The sequence below is a fragment of the Vulpes lagopus genome, chromosome 21 (assembly GCF_018345385.1).
Source record: "Vulpes lagopus strain Blue_001 chromosome 21, ASM1834538v1, whole genome shotgun sequence".
Taxonomy (NCBI): domain Eukaryota; kingdom Metazoa; phylum Chordata; class Mammalia; order Carnivora; family Canidae; genus Vulpes; species Vulpes lagopus.
Window position 1 is genome coordinate 28569281 of NC_054844.1, and position 17628 is coordinate 28586908.

The 17628-nt window shown below is 37.8% G+C and overlaps 1 protein-coding gene across 1 annotated transcript in view; it reads right to left on the bottom strand.

Annotated features, from left to right (window-relative positions):
• Positions 1-728: 728 nt before the first annotated feature.
• AMN1 (antagonist of mitotic exit network 1 homolog) overlaps positions 729-17628 on the bottom strand; it is a 56049-nt gene continuing 39149 nt past the window's right edge. Inside the window, exons 5-6 of the mRNA XM_041735578.1 lie at positions 16163-16274; positions 729-1325 (exon numbers count right to left, since the gene is read on the bottom strand). Coding sequence (XP_041591512.1) covers positions 1252-1325; positions 16163-16274 — 186 coding nt within the window. The 3' untranslated portion in view covers positions 729-1251. The remainder of the gene's footprint in view (positions 1326-16162; positions 16275-17628) is intronic.

Genomic DNA, 17628 nt, shown 5'->3' on the forward strand with positions numbered 1-17628 from the left:
TGGGGTGGTTTAAGCATAGTATACTTGAGAATTTTGTGATTATAAAAGAGTAATACAGTTCATTTGAAAACTAAGATCTATGTTGTTTATTTCACAATATGAAACCAACCAAACTTTAGGAAGTAGCCTCTATAATATTTTGTATTGTTTTTCTTTTTTTTAAAGATTTTATTCATTTATTCATGACAGAGAGAGAGAGAGAGGCAGAGACATGGGCAGAGGGAGAAGCAGGCTCCATGCAGGGAGCCCAATGTGGGACTCCATCCCCGGTCTCCAGGATCAGGCCCTGGGCCAAAGGTGGCGCTAAACCACTGAGCCACTAGGGCTGCCCCATGTATTTTTCTTTTTAAATTTTATTTATTTATTTATTTATTTATTTATTTATTTATTTATTTATTTATTCATTCATGAGAGAGACAGAGAGGCAGAGACACAGGCAGAGGGAAAAGCAGGTTCCATGAAAGGAACCCGATGTGGGATTCAATGTGGGACTCAATTCTGGGTCTCCAGGATCATGCCCTGGGCTAAAGGTGGCACCAAACTGCTGAGCCACCCGGACTGTCCAATGATATTTTGTATTTACTCATTCTTACATGTTCCTGAATGCAGTATTTAAGGAAGAAATTTCATAGATGAATAGCAACTATTTGGGAAAAGTAGCCATAGGAATCAAATAAGTGTCTGGGCAAAGGCCTCTTAGAACGGTTAAGGTGGATGATGTGGGTTTATGACATTAAACTATTATATTTTATTTTATTATTATTTTTAAATTGAAATAATAAATTCTGTGAGGATTTACGGGCCTGATGTTCAGCTTTGCTTTTGGCCAATGAACATTTAAATGCTTATGGAAGGTAGGGGCCAGAAAATAGCAAGGAAGAGAATTATGCTTTTAGAGATACTTAGAATTTGCCTAATGGTTATTCATAACGGTAAATTTATCTTACAATAGCTCAAATATGTAGGTAGGAGAAGGAAATCTTCAGGGAAAACCGGTAATTTAAAAGTTTGTTACTTAAGGAGCAAACACAATAGTCCCTGCCCACCCCACCCCCCCATACATTAGAGGGCATGCTAGGCTTACCACGTCAAAAACAATGACTCCGCAAACAGGATAATGCACTATTAAAATGTTTAAGAGTCTGTTAACTTCAAAGCAAAAACCACATTATTGGAAAGCCAATGTCTTAAAACCATTGTTTCCTGGGAATGTAGTATGAAGATCATTGCTTTGATAAGCTTCAATAAGCATCAATAAACAGTCCACGTCACTTGCTTTAGTTTGTTTGGGCCTACTAATTGCTCCAGGACTTCTCGTGAATGATCTACAGAAAAAAACAATGACAATCTGTTAATCCGCAATAATCAAAGATACTTAATACGTCTTCAGGTATAAAGTAGGAATGACGATTACTGTATCTCATAGAGTTGTTGAAAAGATTAAAGGGGATGATATATAAAGAATCACATACAACTAAAAACAATTAGTGGTAACCCTCCTTATTAGCTGCAGTGCACATACCATAGTAATACTTGTAAAAAAATAGGCATTCATTGTTTTCTCTGTAATTTTGTCTTAATTTCATCAACCAGAGAGTAAAGGTATAATTTCGCCATTAACCTGTAAATAAACTTTCTCAGGGTTCTGGGAAGCAACAGACACACTAACATGAAGAGCTTGAACAGAGTTTAACAAAGCAATTATTTACAAAGGAGTGAGCAGGATTAAAGAAAGCCTATAGGGGTGGTAAGATACAACTTGCCCAAAATGGTAAGGGGAAGGAGCAGTTACTAGAAGAGGGTAATCTGACCTGTAGGTAAACATCTCCCACATCGTGCAATAGTATTATAAAGCATGATTTTTTAATAGATAAATGAATTCAATATACTTTAATCTTTAGGGCATTTAGATTCTCTGTTATTCAGAATGTATAGTAGTGATTTTAATATGGTTTACATTTCTTTTTTTTTAATTCTTTTTTTTTTTTTAAAGATTTTATTTATTTATTCATGAGAGACCAGAGAGAGAGAGAGAGGCAGAGACACAGGCAGAGGGAGAAGCAGGCTCCATGCAGGGAGCCCGACATGGGACTCGATCCCAGGTCTCCAGGATCATAACCTGGGCTGAAGGTGGCGCTAAACCACTGAGCCACCGGGGCTGCCCTGGTTTACATTTCTTTTGCAAAGTCAATTTTATAATGTCTTTTAAGAACATGAATTAAAGCAAAAATACCAATAAAATGTTACTACTTTACAAATTATTCATAAGTTTACCAAGCTTGTTTAATAGATACAGCCTATGTTGCATAGACATCAGAGCTCCAAACCAGTCTTGGAAATTTTCTAGTTTAGTGGTTGTTAGTTATGGATTTCACAAACCAATAGAAAAAAAAGTGGGCCCTACATATGGTTCCTAAATTTTATTTTAAACTAAACAAAAATAAGCCAAAATACCAAGACGCAGAAAGCGTCTTTCTCTTGCAAGCAAGAGAAACAGAATGTATGGAAATGAGAAGTAATTACAATTAAAAAAACAAAGGTTTACAACAAAAACTAATTTTCAAAAACAGCTCATAAGAGAACAAATGCAGTTTTGTGATAATATATCCTTTATTATAGAAGAAATCCATTATATAGGATTTCAATTTTTTTTTGATTTCTAAATCAAAGAGAGGTTTCAATTAGGTTGAAAGTAAAAGCACAAAGATATATCATGAAAACCGTAACTATAACAAAGCTAGAATGGCTTTACTAATAGCAGATATGGGGAGTACTTCCTAACTCATTCTATGAGACCAGTATAACCCTGATGCTAAAGCCAAATAACGTCATACACATACAAAGCAACAGACCAGTATCTCTTAGGAATATGTACTCAAAAATCCTCAACAATACACTAGCAAGTCAAGTCTAGCAACATATAGAAAAGCTCCTATGCCATGATCAACAGAGATTTATCCCAGGAATGAAAGGTTGGTTTAACATCTGAAAATCAATTAATGTAATACACTGTATTTCTTTCCCATTGCTACTTTAATAAATTACTATAGCCTTGTTGGCTTAAAGCAACACAAATTTATTATTATATAGTTTGGAGGTCAGAATTCCAAATTAGGTCTCATTGGGCTAAAATAAATCAGCATTCCTTTTTGGAGGCTCAAGGAAGAGAATTCGCCTCCTTGACTTTTCCAGCTTCTAGAGGCTACCACATTCCTGGCATTCCTCCACGTTCAAAATGAACAACAGTAGCTAGAGTCCTTCTCAGACTGCCTTCTCTAGGATTTTCCTTTTGCCTGCCTCCTTCCCTTATAAAGACCCTCATGGGGACGCCTGGGTGGCTCAGTGGTTAAGCGTCTGCCTTTGGCTCAGGGCCTGATCCCAAATTCCCAGGATGGAGTCCCACATTCGGCTCCTTGCATGGAGCCTACTTCTCCTCCCTCTGCCTGTGTGTCTCATGAATAAATAAATAAAATCTTAAAAAAAAAAAGACCCTTATGATTACCCTGGGCCCACCTGGATAATTCAGGAAAATCTCCCTGTTTTAAGGTCAACTGATTAGCAACTTTAGTTCCATATGCAACCCTATATAACATATTCAGGTTCTAAACATTTTTGGGTGGGGGCATTATTCTGCCTATGACATATACCATATCAATATAGGACAAAAACCACATAATCATCTCAACAGACACAGAAAAAGCATGTGAGGGCACCTGGGTGGCTCAGTGGTTGAGCGTCTGCCTTTGGCTCAGGTCTTGATCCCACTGTCCCGGGATCAAGCCCCACATCGGGCTCCCTGCAGGGAGCCTGCTTCTCCCTCTGCCTGTGTCTCTGCCTCTCTCTCTGTCTCTCCTTAATAAATAAATAAAATCTTTAAAAAAAAAAAAAAAGAAAAAGCATTTGACAACACTGATGATTAAAACATTCAGCAAACGAGGAGTAGAAGGGAAGTTCCTCAACTTAATAAAGAGTATCTATGAAATAACTAAAGTTTTAAGATTATACTTAATATTGAAAGATTAATGTTTTCCCCCTAGGATGAGAAATAAGGCAAGAATGTCTGCTCTTTCCACTTCATCTTTTTTTTTCTTTTTAAAGATTTATTTATTTATTTATTTGAGAAAGAGCAAGTGTGAGAGAACTAGTAGCCAGGAGGGTCAGAGGGGTAAGGAGAAAGAGATTCCACCCTGAGCAGAAAGTCTGACTCAGGGCTCAATCCCAGGACCCTGGGATCATAACCCAAGCCAATGGCAGCCGCTAAACTTGCTGAGCCACTCAGGCGCCTCTGCTTTTTCCCCTTCTATTCAACATTGCATTGGAGGTTCCAGCCAAGGAAATTAGGGAAGGAAAAGAGATAAAAGGCATTCATGTTAGAAAGAAGTAAAACTATCTGTATTTGTACATACATATAAAATGTCTGTATATATAATGTTCCAACGGATCCACTAGAAGATTAGAATAAATGAGTTTCAACAAGGCTTCACAGTACACGATCAATATACAAAAGTCAAACGTATTTATACACTAGCAATGAAAAATCCAAAAATGAAATTAAGAAAAGAATTATGTTTATGTTACCATCAAAAATAATAAAATACTCAGGGATATATTTAATAAAAGAACTGGAAAACTTAGCCTGAGAACTATTTTTTTTTTTTTTAAAGATTTTATTTACTTATCATGAGAGACACACAGAGTGAGAGAGGCAGAGGGAGAAGCAGGCTCCATGCAGGGAGCCCGATGCGGGACCCGATCCTGGGCCTCCAGGATCAGGCCCTGGGCGGAAGGCAGGAACTAAACCACTGAGCCACCCATGGTTCCCGCCTGAGAACTATTAAGCATTGTTGAAAGAAATTCAAGATCTAAAGAAATGGAAAGACATCTGTGTTCATAGGTCAGAAGATAATATTAATATGGCAATATTCCCTAAATTGATTGCAGATGCAATTCAATCTCTCTCAGAATCCCAGTTGTCTCTCTCTTTTTTTCAGAAATTGACAAGATGATCCTAATATGTATGTGGGATTCTAGGGATCCAGAACTAATACAATTTTAAAAAGAAGAATACAATTGGAAATTTATACTTCCCAATTTCATTTTATTTTAATTTTTTTATTTTTTAAATATTTTATTTATTTATTCATGAGAGACGCAGAGAGAGAGAGAGGAAGAGACACAGGCAGAGGGAGAAGCAGGCTCCATGCAGGGAGCCCGATGTGGGACTCGATCCCAGGTCTCCAGGATCACGCCCTGGGCCGAAGGTGGTGCTAAACCCCTGAGCCACCCGCGCTGCCCCCAATTTCATTTTAATTGGTGTTTTCAGGATTATTTTGACATTTTTACTAATTATGAACATGTTATCAAACATTACAAATACATATTTGTTTCCAACTTTACTTGTGTCATCCTTCTGTAGAAATCTATTATTGCACATGAATAGGATGATATTTTTCCCTCCAATAAACCATACAGTATATATATATATTTTTCCATACAGTATATTTTTATGTAATTTTAAAATTCTGTAATGTAATACTGCTAGGTGGCAGTATTACATTACTCAAAGTCTTGTCAGGCACCCTTTTCCTGAGAAAATGCTGAGTAGTTAGGACTGAGTTTGAGTAGTAGGAATAATCAATGCTCCAAAGAGAAACTGTGGGTTCTCTAAGGATTTGGTGATCCCTTGCCAGAACAGTGTAGAAACTGTAGGAGAAGAAAAATAATTTTCCTTCTATCTTTCTGAGTTCTTGGCTGAGACCACCCTGTAATAAAAGATAGATTAATCAGAGAAAAACAAATACCTTATCAATATGTATACCTCATATATGCATGAGAGATACCCAAGGAAAATAAGAAACACTCAGAGATGGCCCTAGCTACAACCTTAAGTACCATCTTCGGCTAAAGACAAAAGAAAGATATTGGGGTGGGTAGGGGTGGGAAGGCCAATTACAGGAGGTTACTAGACATAGCACAGTAAAAAGTAAAAGGTAAGGTTTACTACATAGATTTATGTTGGTGTCTTTGCCATTGATAAGATTCTCTTGTGATTTAGAGGCACCCATTTTTCATAGTATATAGAGGGAGATACTTACAAATGGAGATTTTTCTTTATAAATGCAAATTTCTCTTAAAAAGAACTTCTCCATATTCAGAACTCCTCTAGCGTCTGCTGTTTCTCAAAAATAATCAGGTCAAAAAAGTCCTTATCCTGAAGAAAGCATATTTTGGGGTGGCATATTGTGGCACCCTTCCAAACACAGATTCTCAAGATTGAAAAAGACTCAAAACATCATCAATACCAATCACACCGCTGTTGCTTGCTGTCACACTCCTTTTTCCCTCCCTTTTCTAGTAATAGTTAAGCCACTTGACATCAATGGCTCAGGAAATTGTTCCACTAGGGAAAGAATTAGAGATTGTAATAAGGTCACTTAAGGTTTTTATTTCCAGTTCTACTATCAAGTATTTCCACTTAAGTTCATTCTCTGTTCCCTTATCCTTAAAACAAGGGTGTTGTGTAGATGAAGTCTCTACATCTACAGGGAGATTTTACTATCTCTCAAAATATATGATTAAAATAGATGGAGACCACCTTTTGAAAGAGATGTATGGCAAGAGATTTAGAGCACCAAGAAAAAGAAGAAACTGTGGGAAATATAAATTAGATTTTTCAAATGATCAAGAAAATGTAATTTAGATATTTTTGTAGAATATACAATGAAAAAGGTAAGGCTGGCAGATTTTTACAAATAATGGTCAAGGCTATAATGCTTCATTACAGTGTCTGTAATAATGAAATTCTGTGGCACAGTATTGGTAATGAATAAATAATGATGAGGAAACAATAATACAGGATTTAGAAAAAATTAAAATATAAAATAATGAAAGAGTTGTCCTTTAAGCAAGGAATCAACTTTACTTAAAGGAAACTGAAGGAAACCACTAGGGTCTTAAAATACTTTTTGTTTTGGACTTTATGTGGTAAATCTTGACATATTTGCGATCTAGGAATCTAAGTAAAAAACTTCCTTGTATAGTAATCAGGGTGAAACAAATCCTCACATATTACTAAAATTTGGGTCAGTTCAATCACAAGTGGCAGATTTCCTGTTGATTTTTCCTGCCTTTCAGTGTAAGACATAAATTAATTTAGTGCTGTCTTATTGCTTTATTGTCCTAAAATCTAAACCTCCATGCCTGCAAACACTGTGGAACATGTTTAGAGAATTATGAGAAACTGAAATGCATGTCTGTTGTAGTAGATTAGTAAAGGTGAGTGGGTTGAACTTACTGATTACCACTGCAGACATAATTGAATTAAAAAGAATTTAATAACTTGTAAGATTATTTTCCTGCTTCCATAACATCTATAAAAAGTACATTATGTTAAAGAACAAGTGAATTACTGGTTTTATTAAACAACTCATGAATCAGTCAGCATCCCATCTAGCAAGTAGAGAGTAGCTCTCTCTACTGTTGTACAAAATAGAGGGTTTTTATAGGAAGGAGAGTAGGGCAAGAAGTTGTTATCAAAAGAAAAATAGGGATTGGCTTAGGTGAGCTCATCTTCTCACAGGAGGAGAGACAAAGGGTCCTATGAAGTGGATTACCTCACCTTTCTTTGAGGGGGATGAAGTGGGCTCACGTGACAGATTATCTCATTGGTGCTGACCAGAAAGTTTTACGTTGATTGGCTTAAAATTTTACTTCTGGAAAAGCTGAAACTGTAATTAAGTCTTAGTTTGCTGTACTGTGGCAAATGAATCTACCTTGGGCCTGTGGTTTTCTTTCTAAAAATTATAATTTATAGTATTTTATTTTATTTATTTATTTTAAAGATTGTATTTATTTATTCATGAGAGACACAGAGAGAGAGGCAGAGACACAGGCAGAGAGAGAGAAGCAGAGAGAGAGAAGCAGGCTCCACACAGGGAGCCCAACGCATGACTTGATCCCAGGTCTCCAGGATCATGCCCTGGGCCCAAGGCAGGCGCCAAATCTCTGAGCCACCCGGGCTGCCCCAAGTCAGAGTGTTTCTAACAGTTTAAGACCTGATTTATAATGTCGAGTTTTGTTTATAGTCTAACTTTTAAGGTTAAGAAACTTAAAAAAGTACACAGAATTATAGCAGAGAAGATAAATCTATTAATTTAAGGAATTTGAGGAGAAATGATGGTGACACTGTCAATTTGGGGGTCAGATTGCTTTCAGGATAACATTACAGTTGAACATACTTATATACATATATTTTCACGGATAATAAATCATATTGTTTTACATAGTCATATACAAACAACCACGAAACTATATAAGCATGAGGAAAAATGTCATATAAGTTATCAAGAAAGAAGAAAAAACTTTCATTTACCAGCCTAGGTAAGGGGAGTCCCCCTCCCCTAAAAAACCATTTATTTTCTTTGGAAAAAAATAAATAAAAATTAAAATAAAAGGTGAATATATTATCCCATTTTATTTTCATTCAATAATCGTAGCAATAATATACAAGGGAAGAGTAGAAATGATCTGGGTAGTTGAAAAACTTCAACTGCTTTTCTCTTTATGAGCCTTTATTAATAAAGCCATGGTGTATGAATTCTTTTGCATTATTATCAGATTTCCCAATTTTATAATTGACAATTATACATAAGGGCAAATTGAGGTCCATAAAAGTGTTCTATGCTAAAAAAATTTTGGGAAATGCTTGCATAAAGACAGTTAAACAAGTTTCTTAGCTATAATTTCTCAGAGCCTTTGATAAATTAACATTTAAGTTAGGGACAAATAGGGCTAGGCTAGGGCTAGGTAGGGGGCCACGGAATCAGGTTCACAGAAATACCCAAAATGTTGGCAAGCCAGACCACCCTGCCCTAAGTGTGGATGGGGAGGGTGTCTTTTTATGACGGTCATATATGGCCAACAAAGAATAATCAGACCCCAAAGAAGAAGTAAGCCATTAAGGATGTTATCACCTGTTCTAACTCAAACCAAAACAGCACAAGAATCTCAAGGCCACAAGTTTCCCAGTCAGTTCTCATAAAAGGCCAATCAAAAAGCCCTCAGTGTCATCCCTGTCAGGACCCCTCTCACTTCTGAGAGCTTTCTCTGTATCTCTGCTTAATAAACTTCTATCTCTTTACTCACTCTCTGTTGTCCACGAGATTCATTCTTTGACTCTGTGAGACAAGAACCAACCTTTCCTGTATCACATTCATTATAGTGGTATGTTGCATTTCTCAAACTTTTTTGGATGCATGAACACTTCTAGGTCTGGGGTGTCTGGGTGGCTCAGTTGGATAAGCATCTGACTCATGGTTTCAGCCAAGGTCATAATCTCAGGGTCATGAGATCAAGCCCTACATTGGGCTCTGCATTCAGTATGGAGTAGGCTTGAGATTCTTTCCATCTCCTCCCACTGCCCCTCCCTCTGGTCTTGCATGCTCTCTCTCTAAAATAAATAAATAAATAAAATCTAAACCCCCCCACCAAAAACCACTTTTAGTTCTGTGCTATTGTTGTGGAAGAAAAATTTTTCTCTACCCTTCAAGATTCTTCTGGCTGGTCACTGAATTAAATTAACAGGAGACAGATTAAGAGGAGAAAATTAAATTAAATTTGCATGTATGCAGTTCTCAAAGATATGGGATATAAGATATGACCAAGACAGCTTTATACTTCTTTTTTTTTTTTTTTTAAAGATTTCATTAAAAAAAAAGATTTCATTTATTTATTCATGAGAGACACACAGAGAGAGGCAGAAACATAGGTAGAGGGAGAAGCAGGCTCCTCACAGGGACGTGATATGGGACTCGATCCCTGGACCGGGATCATGACCTGGGCTTAAGGCAGGTGCTCAACCACTGAGCCACTCAGGAGTCTCAAGCTTTTATACTTCTTAGACAGAGAAACAATAACTTTGTGAGGAATTGACAGGACAAAGAAAACTTATGTTTGAGATCTTCGAACAGAAATCTAAACAGAATTGAGGCTGGGATAATAAATTATTAAAAGTAACAAGGTTTGTTTATATAGACTTCTTAGGCCCTGAATTCCCCATCTCTGACGATAAGGATGTCTTTCTAGCTCTTGGTGCAGGGATGGTACCTTTCACATGTGAGATTTGTTTCCTGGTTTTTGGAGACAAAAGGAGGTCAGAGTGTTCTTCTTGCACTGGCTGTTTCTTCAGTAACCTTAATTCAAAATAATATACTCCATGGCATATTTTGGGGTGGTCTGCCCTAAGCCCTAGCATTATGCCTATGGTATTTTCGAACATCATACCATGTCACTGTAGTTAAAGGATTTCAGGGCAGATCAAGGAAAAAGATATGACCACAAGGTGGCAGTAGGACACAACAAGTTGTATTTGGGCCGCACTTTGACAGATTTCCTTTCAGAAGTCCCTCACAACATGAGATTTTCCTAAGACAACAATGTGTGTGTGTGTATGTGTGGGGGCACTACTGAGAAAGGAAGGAGGGTAAAAGAACTCCCAGAGGACTGGAGAGAAGGTTTATGTGTCATAATGTCACTCAGCATCAAGATAAGGAGTCTCTGGGTCAGAGAGTTCCAAAAACTGGCCTGAGTGCAGTTTTTCAGGGTATGCAGAGCAGGAAGGCTATAGATGACTAAAAATCTGCTTCTTTAGGTTGTGTTTAGAATCACTGAATGGGGCACCTGGGTGGCTCAGTAGAAGCGTCTGCCTTCAGCTCAGGTCATGACCTAGGGTCCTGGGATTGAGCTCTGCTTTAGGCTCCCTGTTCAGCAAGGTGTCTGCTTTTCTCTATCTCTCTGCTCCTCTCTCCTTTCCCCCACCCTGTTCATGTTCTTTCTCTGTCTCTCTCAAATAAATCAAATCAAATCACTGGGTGAATAGATATTTGGTGCCAGTGGGCTTTTGAACTAATAGTCCCAATCTGCTGTGATGAAACAACTACATAAGACCATCTTTGTTGGTAAATGCTGGCCTAGATAACCTTCTAGGTTAAAACTACTGTTACCCTATTCCAAGTTTTTTGAACTCTTGTCATTTTAATATCTACTTTCACTTCCAGTATAGCCACATGGAAAATATAAGAAGTGATTTGGAAGGGATATTGTATTCCTGCTCCAACTGCTAAAGTTAACTGATGATTGTTTTTTACTGTAAAGCAGTGGTTCTCAGAGTATGGTCTGTAGCTCTTACAGTCTGAGAGTCTTTTAGGGTTATGAATTAAGACAGTCACTTTATTCATGGAACATCTTTTTTACTTGAAAGAACAGCTGACAACCCAAAGTCATTCAGACTCATCAGGCTATTTCTTTTTTTTTTTTTTAATTTATTTTTTATTTTTATTAAAGATTTTTTTTCTTTTTTTAAATTTAAAATCAATTAGGGGTACCTGGGTGGCTCAGTGGTTGAGCATCTGCCTTTGGCTTACGTTGTGATCCCAGAGTCCTGGGATTGAGTCCTGCATCAGGCTCCCCACCAAAGGGAGCCTGCTTCTCCCTCTGCCTATGCCTCTGCCTCTCTCTGTGTCTCTCATGAGTAAATAAATAAAATATTTTTTTTAAAAGATTTTATTTATTTATTCATAGAGACACAGAGAGAGAATGAGAGGCAGAGACACAGGCAGAGGGAGAAGCAGGCCCCATGCAGAGAGCCCAACGCGGGACTCGATCCAGGGTCTCCAGGATCACGCCCCGGGCTGTAGGCAGCACTAAACCACTGTGCCACCGGGGCTGCCCAATAAAATCTTAAAAATTTTTTTTTTAATCAATTAATTAACATATAAGATATTATTAGTCTCAGAGGTAGAGTTTAGTGATTTCTCAGTTGCATATAATGTCCAATTCTCATTGCATCAGGTGCTCTCCTTAATGTCATCATTCAGTTACCCTATGGCTCCAGCACAGATTATTTCTTGGAAAAGAGAAAAATGAGCTTATCACTTCAAATAAAACAAATCTCAGAGTTTGTGGCCAATGATAAAATTTTAGCTTTCAAATGAATTTTGGAAAATTTGTAGCTGCCATTATGATCTTGACAACTACCTAAATACTGATATTAACAAATGTGATTTTTTTTTGCTATAATAAAATGTCAACATTGGAGGATCCATATTACTAAGAGAATCAATATTTTCCAAACTGCCAATGCATGACATTACAAAATCATGTATGGGTAAAAGATCCAATCAAAATACAAGATAGACCAATGGATTATAATGTGAGTGTATAAAAATTTCATTGATATATTTTCACTTTCCACACTGAAACTAACCTTTAAGGAATGACCACTTATTGAGTTTGGGGGTAATATCAAAGAAGAGTGTCCACAGGGTAACCAGAAAGATAATGAAAGTAAAATTAGCAAAGATTGATTTTATATGTTGCCTAGCCAAGTTATTCTGAGATGAATATAACAGAACATTAAAATAGAACTATTTCAGGGATCCCTGGGTGGCGCAGCGGTTTGGCGCCTGCCTTTGGCCCAGGGCGCGATCCTGGAGACCCGGGATCGAATCCCACGTCGGGCCTCTGGTGCATGGAGCCTGCTTCTCCCTCTGCCTGTCTCTGCCTCTCTCTCTCTCTCTCTCTCTCTGTGTGACTATCATAAATAAATTAAAAAAATTTATATAAAAAAAAATAGAACTATTTCAGCTAAGGTTCCAGGACTAAAGGTACCAGTTACTCTCTCACTCCAGTGAGATTCCAGATCACTTATACGTGACTTGCAAATGCTTGGTTGAAATCTGATTTTGGAATCCATGGCACTTCATCCATTCAAAGATACAAAAGTATTAAAGTGACAAGGGATGGAGAATTGGAAATTGAAGAAAGAATTTCTTTGAAGACAGCTGTGATTGGAGTTCTCAAAAGAGGGCTGGAGATGCTTGCTTTTCCATTTAAGCCTAGTAAAAAGAAACTCTGAGAAGATCATTTGGAGAGTCTGACATGTCCCTTGGAGCTTGGGGAAACACAGGGCACTAATATCTGACCCATCCCTGAGAAAACTAAAGAGCAAAAGGCTACGGTGAGAGTCTCTGCAGCTAAAGAGAAGATGGAGGTTGGGATGTACCTGTACTCTCATTGCCTAAAGTATGGGTTTCCTGTGGACAGATGGGGTTGCCTTATATTTTGCTCATGAAAGCAACCTAGCTAAGTTAGGAAACCGGAACAGAAAGAGACTGAAGGTATATTGCTGGATGCCTGGGGACAGAGGAAGAAAATAGTAGCTACTAGCCAGAAGAGACATGCTGGCTTGAATGAAAAAGAAAAGCAGATAGGGGATGTGTCCTGAAGAACCCCCAAGTGCCCCACTTTTGAGAGAATATGGATCAGCTCACCCATAGGGCTTGGAGTGCTGACACTTGATCACAGTAGCACTGGTCAGGTAAGATTTTTCCTTCTCTTCCCTCTGTTCCTGCTTATCTCCATCCCACCCTGTACTAACACTGGTGGGATCAGAATTGGGGAAAGAAGAGAAGTGAGGAGGATGGTAAAATGCAGAAACAACAATGTTCCCTTATTCACTGCAGCCAAATATGAACTTACTGGAGGAGCAAAATCTTTAATTTGAACTTGCTTGGAGTACTGCATGTACCTAAGACATTCTAATTACTGAAATGAGCAGTTTCAGTGATATGAAATGGCAAGACATTTTAACTATCTGAGAATGATAAGAAAAGTCAATCACACCTGAGATTTCATCTGGCAGTAGGGAAAAATCAGCCTCTTTAGAGCAGATTTGTAATAAAGTAATGTGAAGAAAATAGAGTCACTTTACGAGTACCCCTTGCTTGATATTGATCAAATGCACATATAATTCAGTGGACAGATTTACACACTTTGGTTAGCATTCAGGAAAGATTATCAAAGATTGCTGTTATCACATTCCATGTACTATGGTCTCCTCTATCTTAAAATAAGATCCTACTTGTTAGAATACATTTTTTTGCCTCCTTTGATGATCAGAGAACCTCTGCCTTCTCACAATCCTCAGGATAACGTTCACAGGTACCAGTCCCCTGCACTCAGTCCTATGAGCTTTTCTTGTTCTAAGTAATTTTCTTTAAATTATTATTACTAATTTTAATAGATAAAACTATCCACATGATATAACATTCAAGAGGTACAAAGGTTATATAGTGCAAGCTTTTTCTTACACTTGTCCCTCCATAATTTTCCCTGGAGGTAAGCACTGTTAACAGTTTCTTTCTTTCTTTTTTAATTTTATCCATCCACTCATGAGAGACACAGAGAGAGAGAGAGAGAGAGAGAGGCAGAGACACAGGCAGAGGGAGAAGCAGGCTCCATGCAGGGAGCCTGACACGGGACTGGATCCTGGGACTCCAGGATCACACCCTGAGTCAAATGCTGAGTCACCCAGGCATCCCTGCCCAAAAGATTTAGTCTTTTTATTACTATTATTATTTTGTATTTAGTCTAAATTATAGATGTCACTGATACCAAATACAACTTGTGGTAGGCTTGGTTTACATTGACAGTCCAAACATAAGAACAGAGGTTAAAAAAAAAAAAAAAAAGAACAGAGGTTAAAAGGACTTCAAGGATCATAACTCAACCTGGAGAGTAACTGTTTAGACTGTAATTAGAGAAACAAGCTGGAAGGACTGGGCATCAGTGCTGACTCACAAGTGAGGTACAGGGCAGCTCCAGTGGTGCAGCAGTTTGGCACCGCCTGCAGCCTGGGGTGTGAACCTGGGGACCTGGGATCGAGTCCCATGTCGGGCTCCCTGCATGGAGCCTGCTTCTCCCTCTGCCTGTGTCTCTGTCTCTCAGTCTCTCTCTCTCTCTCTGAATAAAATAAATAAATCTTAAAAAAAAAAAAAACCACACAAGTGAGGTACAGGTTATATACTGTGGTACGTGGCCCACTGCAGGTATAATGCAAAAGGGCTGATGTGGTGTAGTTTCAGGACATGGTCATATATAGTATCGTGGCTCTTTTTTTCACCACAATAATATTGTAGTTTATTAATTATTTTATGTAAATTATGACACCAAAATGATATTTTTGCAATTTTAAAATTTATGTTCTTATATATCACTATTAGCTCAACTAGATTTTATAAATAATAAAATCTATTATTACTTATAGATTACTTAAAATCTATTATTACTTATAGATATAATAGATTGACTCAGGGCAGAATCTTAAAGGTAGAATCTTTATATTTTACTATCTTTAGTAGTCCTTTCTTTTTCTTTTTTAAGTAGGCTCTACACCCAGCGTGGGGGCCCAACAGAGGGCTTAAACTCAATACCCTGAGATCAAGAGTCAGACACTTAGCCAACCAAAGAGGTACCCCTCTTTTCTCTTTTAAAAAAGTTTTTTTTTTTAATTTGAGTATAGTTGACACACAATATCATATTAGTTTCAGGTATACAACACAGTGATTCAGCATCTCTATATGTTATGCTGTGCTCACCACAAATGTAGCTACCATCTGTCACCATATAAAAATATCACTGGTTATGTTCCCTATGCTGTACCTTTTATTTCCAGTATCATGGCTCTTACACAGACCAAATGGGCTGTGACTAATTTATTCTCCTTCAGTGAAGGATCACATTAGCCAAGCATCCAAACTGCTCTGAGTATGTTATGCTATGTTCACCACAAATGTAGCTACCATCTGTTACCATACAACATTATTGGCTATATTCCCTATGCTGTACCTTTTATTTCTGGTATCATGGCTCTTATACAGGCCAAAATGGGCTGTGACTATTTTGTTCTCCTTCAGTAAGTTATCTATCACATTAGTCTAAGAGTCCCAATTGGTTTGAATCGCAATGGCTATAGTTTGATGAGATTTAAGAATCAACAGGTCATTTGGCACATTTTATAGATGTAATACAATAAGCTTGATTTTTTTTTTGGTCTACATAAAACATCATGTTTAATATCAAGACCACTACCATCATCATCATCATCATCATCATCATCACTAACAGTTATTGAACCTTCACTATGTGCCAGCCACCATATAGAGGATAATTATCATGACTAAGCCTATGAGGTAGGTACAACTATTATATCCATCTTACGGATGAGGAAACCGAATAACGAAATGGGTTGAGTAGTTTACTTAAGGTCATGCAGTTATTAAAAGATGAATCCAGAACTTGAGCCCAACCAGTCTATCATACTAACCTGTTATTAGGGGGCATCCATGGAAGAGTAATATACGTATCTGAGGACAGCAAGTAAGGACAGCTTCTACAGCCTCATCAGTCAGATTCACACAATGTCCCATATGAATCTCCTATTTAAAAATAAAGAAAGGATAGTCAAAAGAAAAAACAGATTTATGATTACAACATGAAAAACTTAGGAAATACTCTGGTACAAAAAGAACCAGGGGCTCCTGGCTGGCTCAGTTGGAGGAGGATGAGACTCTTGATCTCAGGGTCATGTTTAAGCGTCATATTGGGTGTAGAGATTACTCAAATAAATAAAACTTAATAAACAACAAACAAGGGTGCCTGGAAGGCTCAGTCCATTAAGAGTCTGCCTTTGGCTCAGGTCATGATCTCAGGGTTCTGGGATCAAGCCCCACATTGTCAGGCTCTCTGCTCAGCAGGGAGTTTGCTCCTCCCTCTCCCTCTGTCTTCATGTGCTTTCTCTCTCAAATAAATAAATAAATAAGTAATCCTTAAAAAATAACAGCAACAAACAAGACAAACAAAAAGAACCAAATCTCTACTTGCAAGAAAAATTCTAGAGAAGGACTAATGTAAGTATGCAGTAATTTGGAAAGTATAATTTAAAAGTTAAGTGCGCAACCATTTTATAAAGCAATATGGCAAAATCTATTAAAGCTGAAGGTGAGTATACCCCAGAACCTAGCAGTTCCAATTGCAAATGTCCACTATACAGAGTAGCTCCTGTGTATGTGGACAAGGAAACAATTTATAAATGTGTTCATTTAAAAAAATGTTTAAAGATTTTATTTATTCATGGGAGACACAGAGAGTGAGAGGCAGAGACATAGGTAGAGGGAGAAGCAAGCTCCATGCAGGGATCCTGATGTGGGACTCGATCCTGGTACTCTGGGATCACACCCTGAGTCGAAGGCAAACACTTAACCACTGAGCCATGCAGGCATCCCTAAATGTGTTCATTTTAATATTATTTGTAATAGTAAGGAGGTGGAAAATGAGTAAACACATGGTGGTTTGTTAATGGAACAGATGAAACAGTTAAAATGAAAAATATCTACTTGTATTCATAGCCATAAATCTCAAACATAATGTTAGTTGAGACACTTTGGAAAATAGTATGGTCATATCTTTTATTTTTTTAATTTTAATTTTTTAAATTTTTCTTCAATTTATTTATTTATGATAGTCACAGAGAGAGAGAGAGAGGCAGAGACACAGGCAGAGGGAGAAGCAGGCTCCATGCACTGGGAGCCTGATGTGGGATTCGATCCCGGGTCTCCAGGATCGCGCCCGGGGCCAAAGGCAGGCGCTAAACCGCTGCACCACCCAGGGATCCCCTTAATTTTAATTTTTAAAAAGATTTTATTTATTTATGAGAGACAGAGAGAGAGAGAGAGAGAGGCAAAGACACAGGCAGAGGGAGAAGCAGGCTCTATGCAGGGAGCCCAGTGTGCG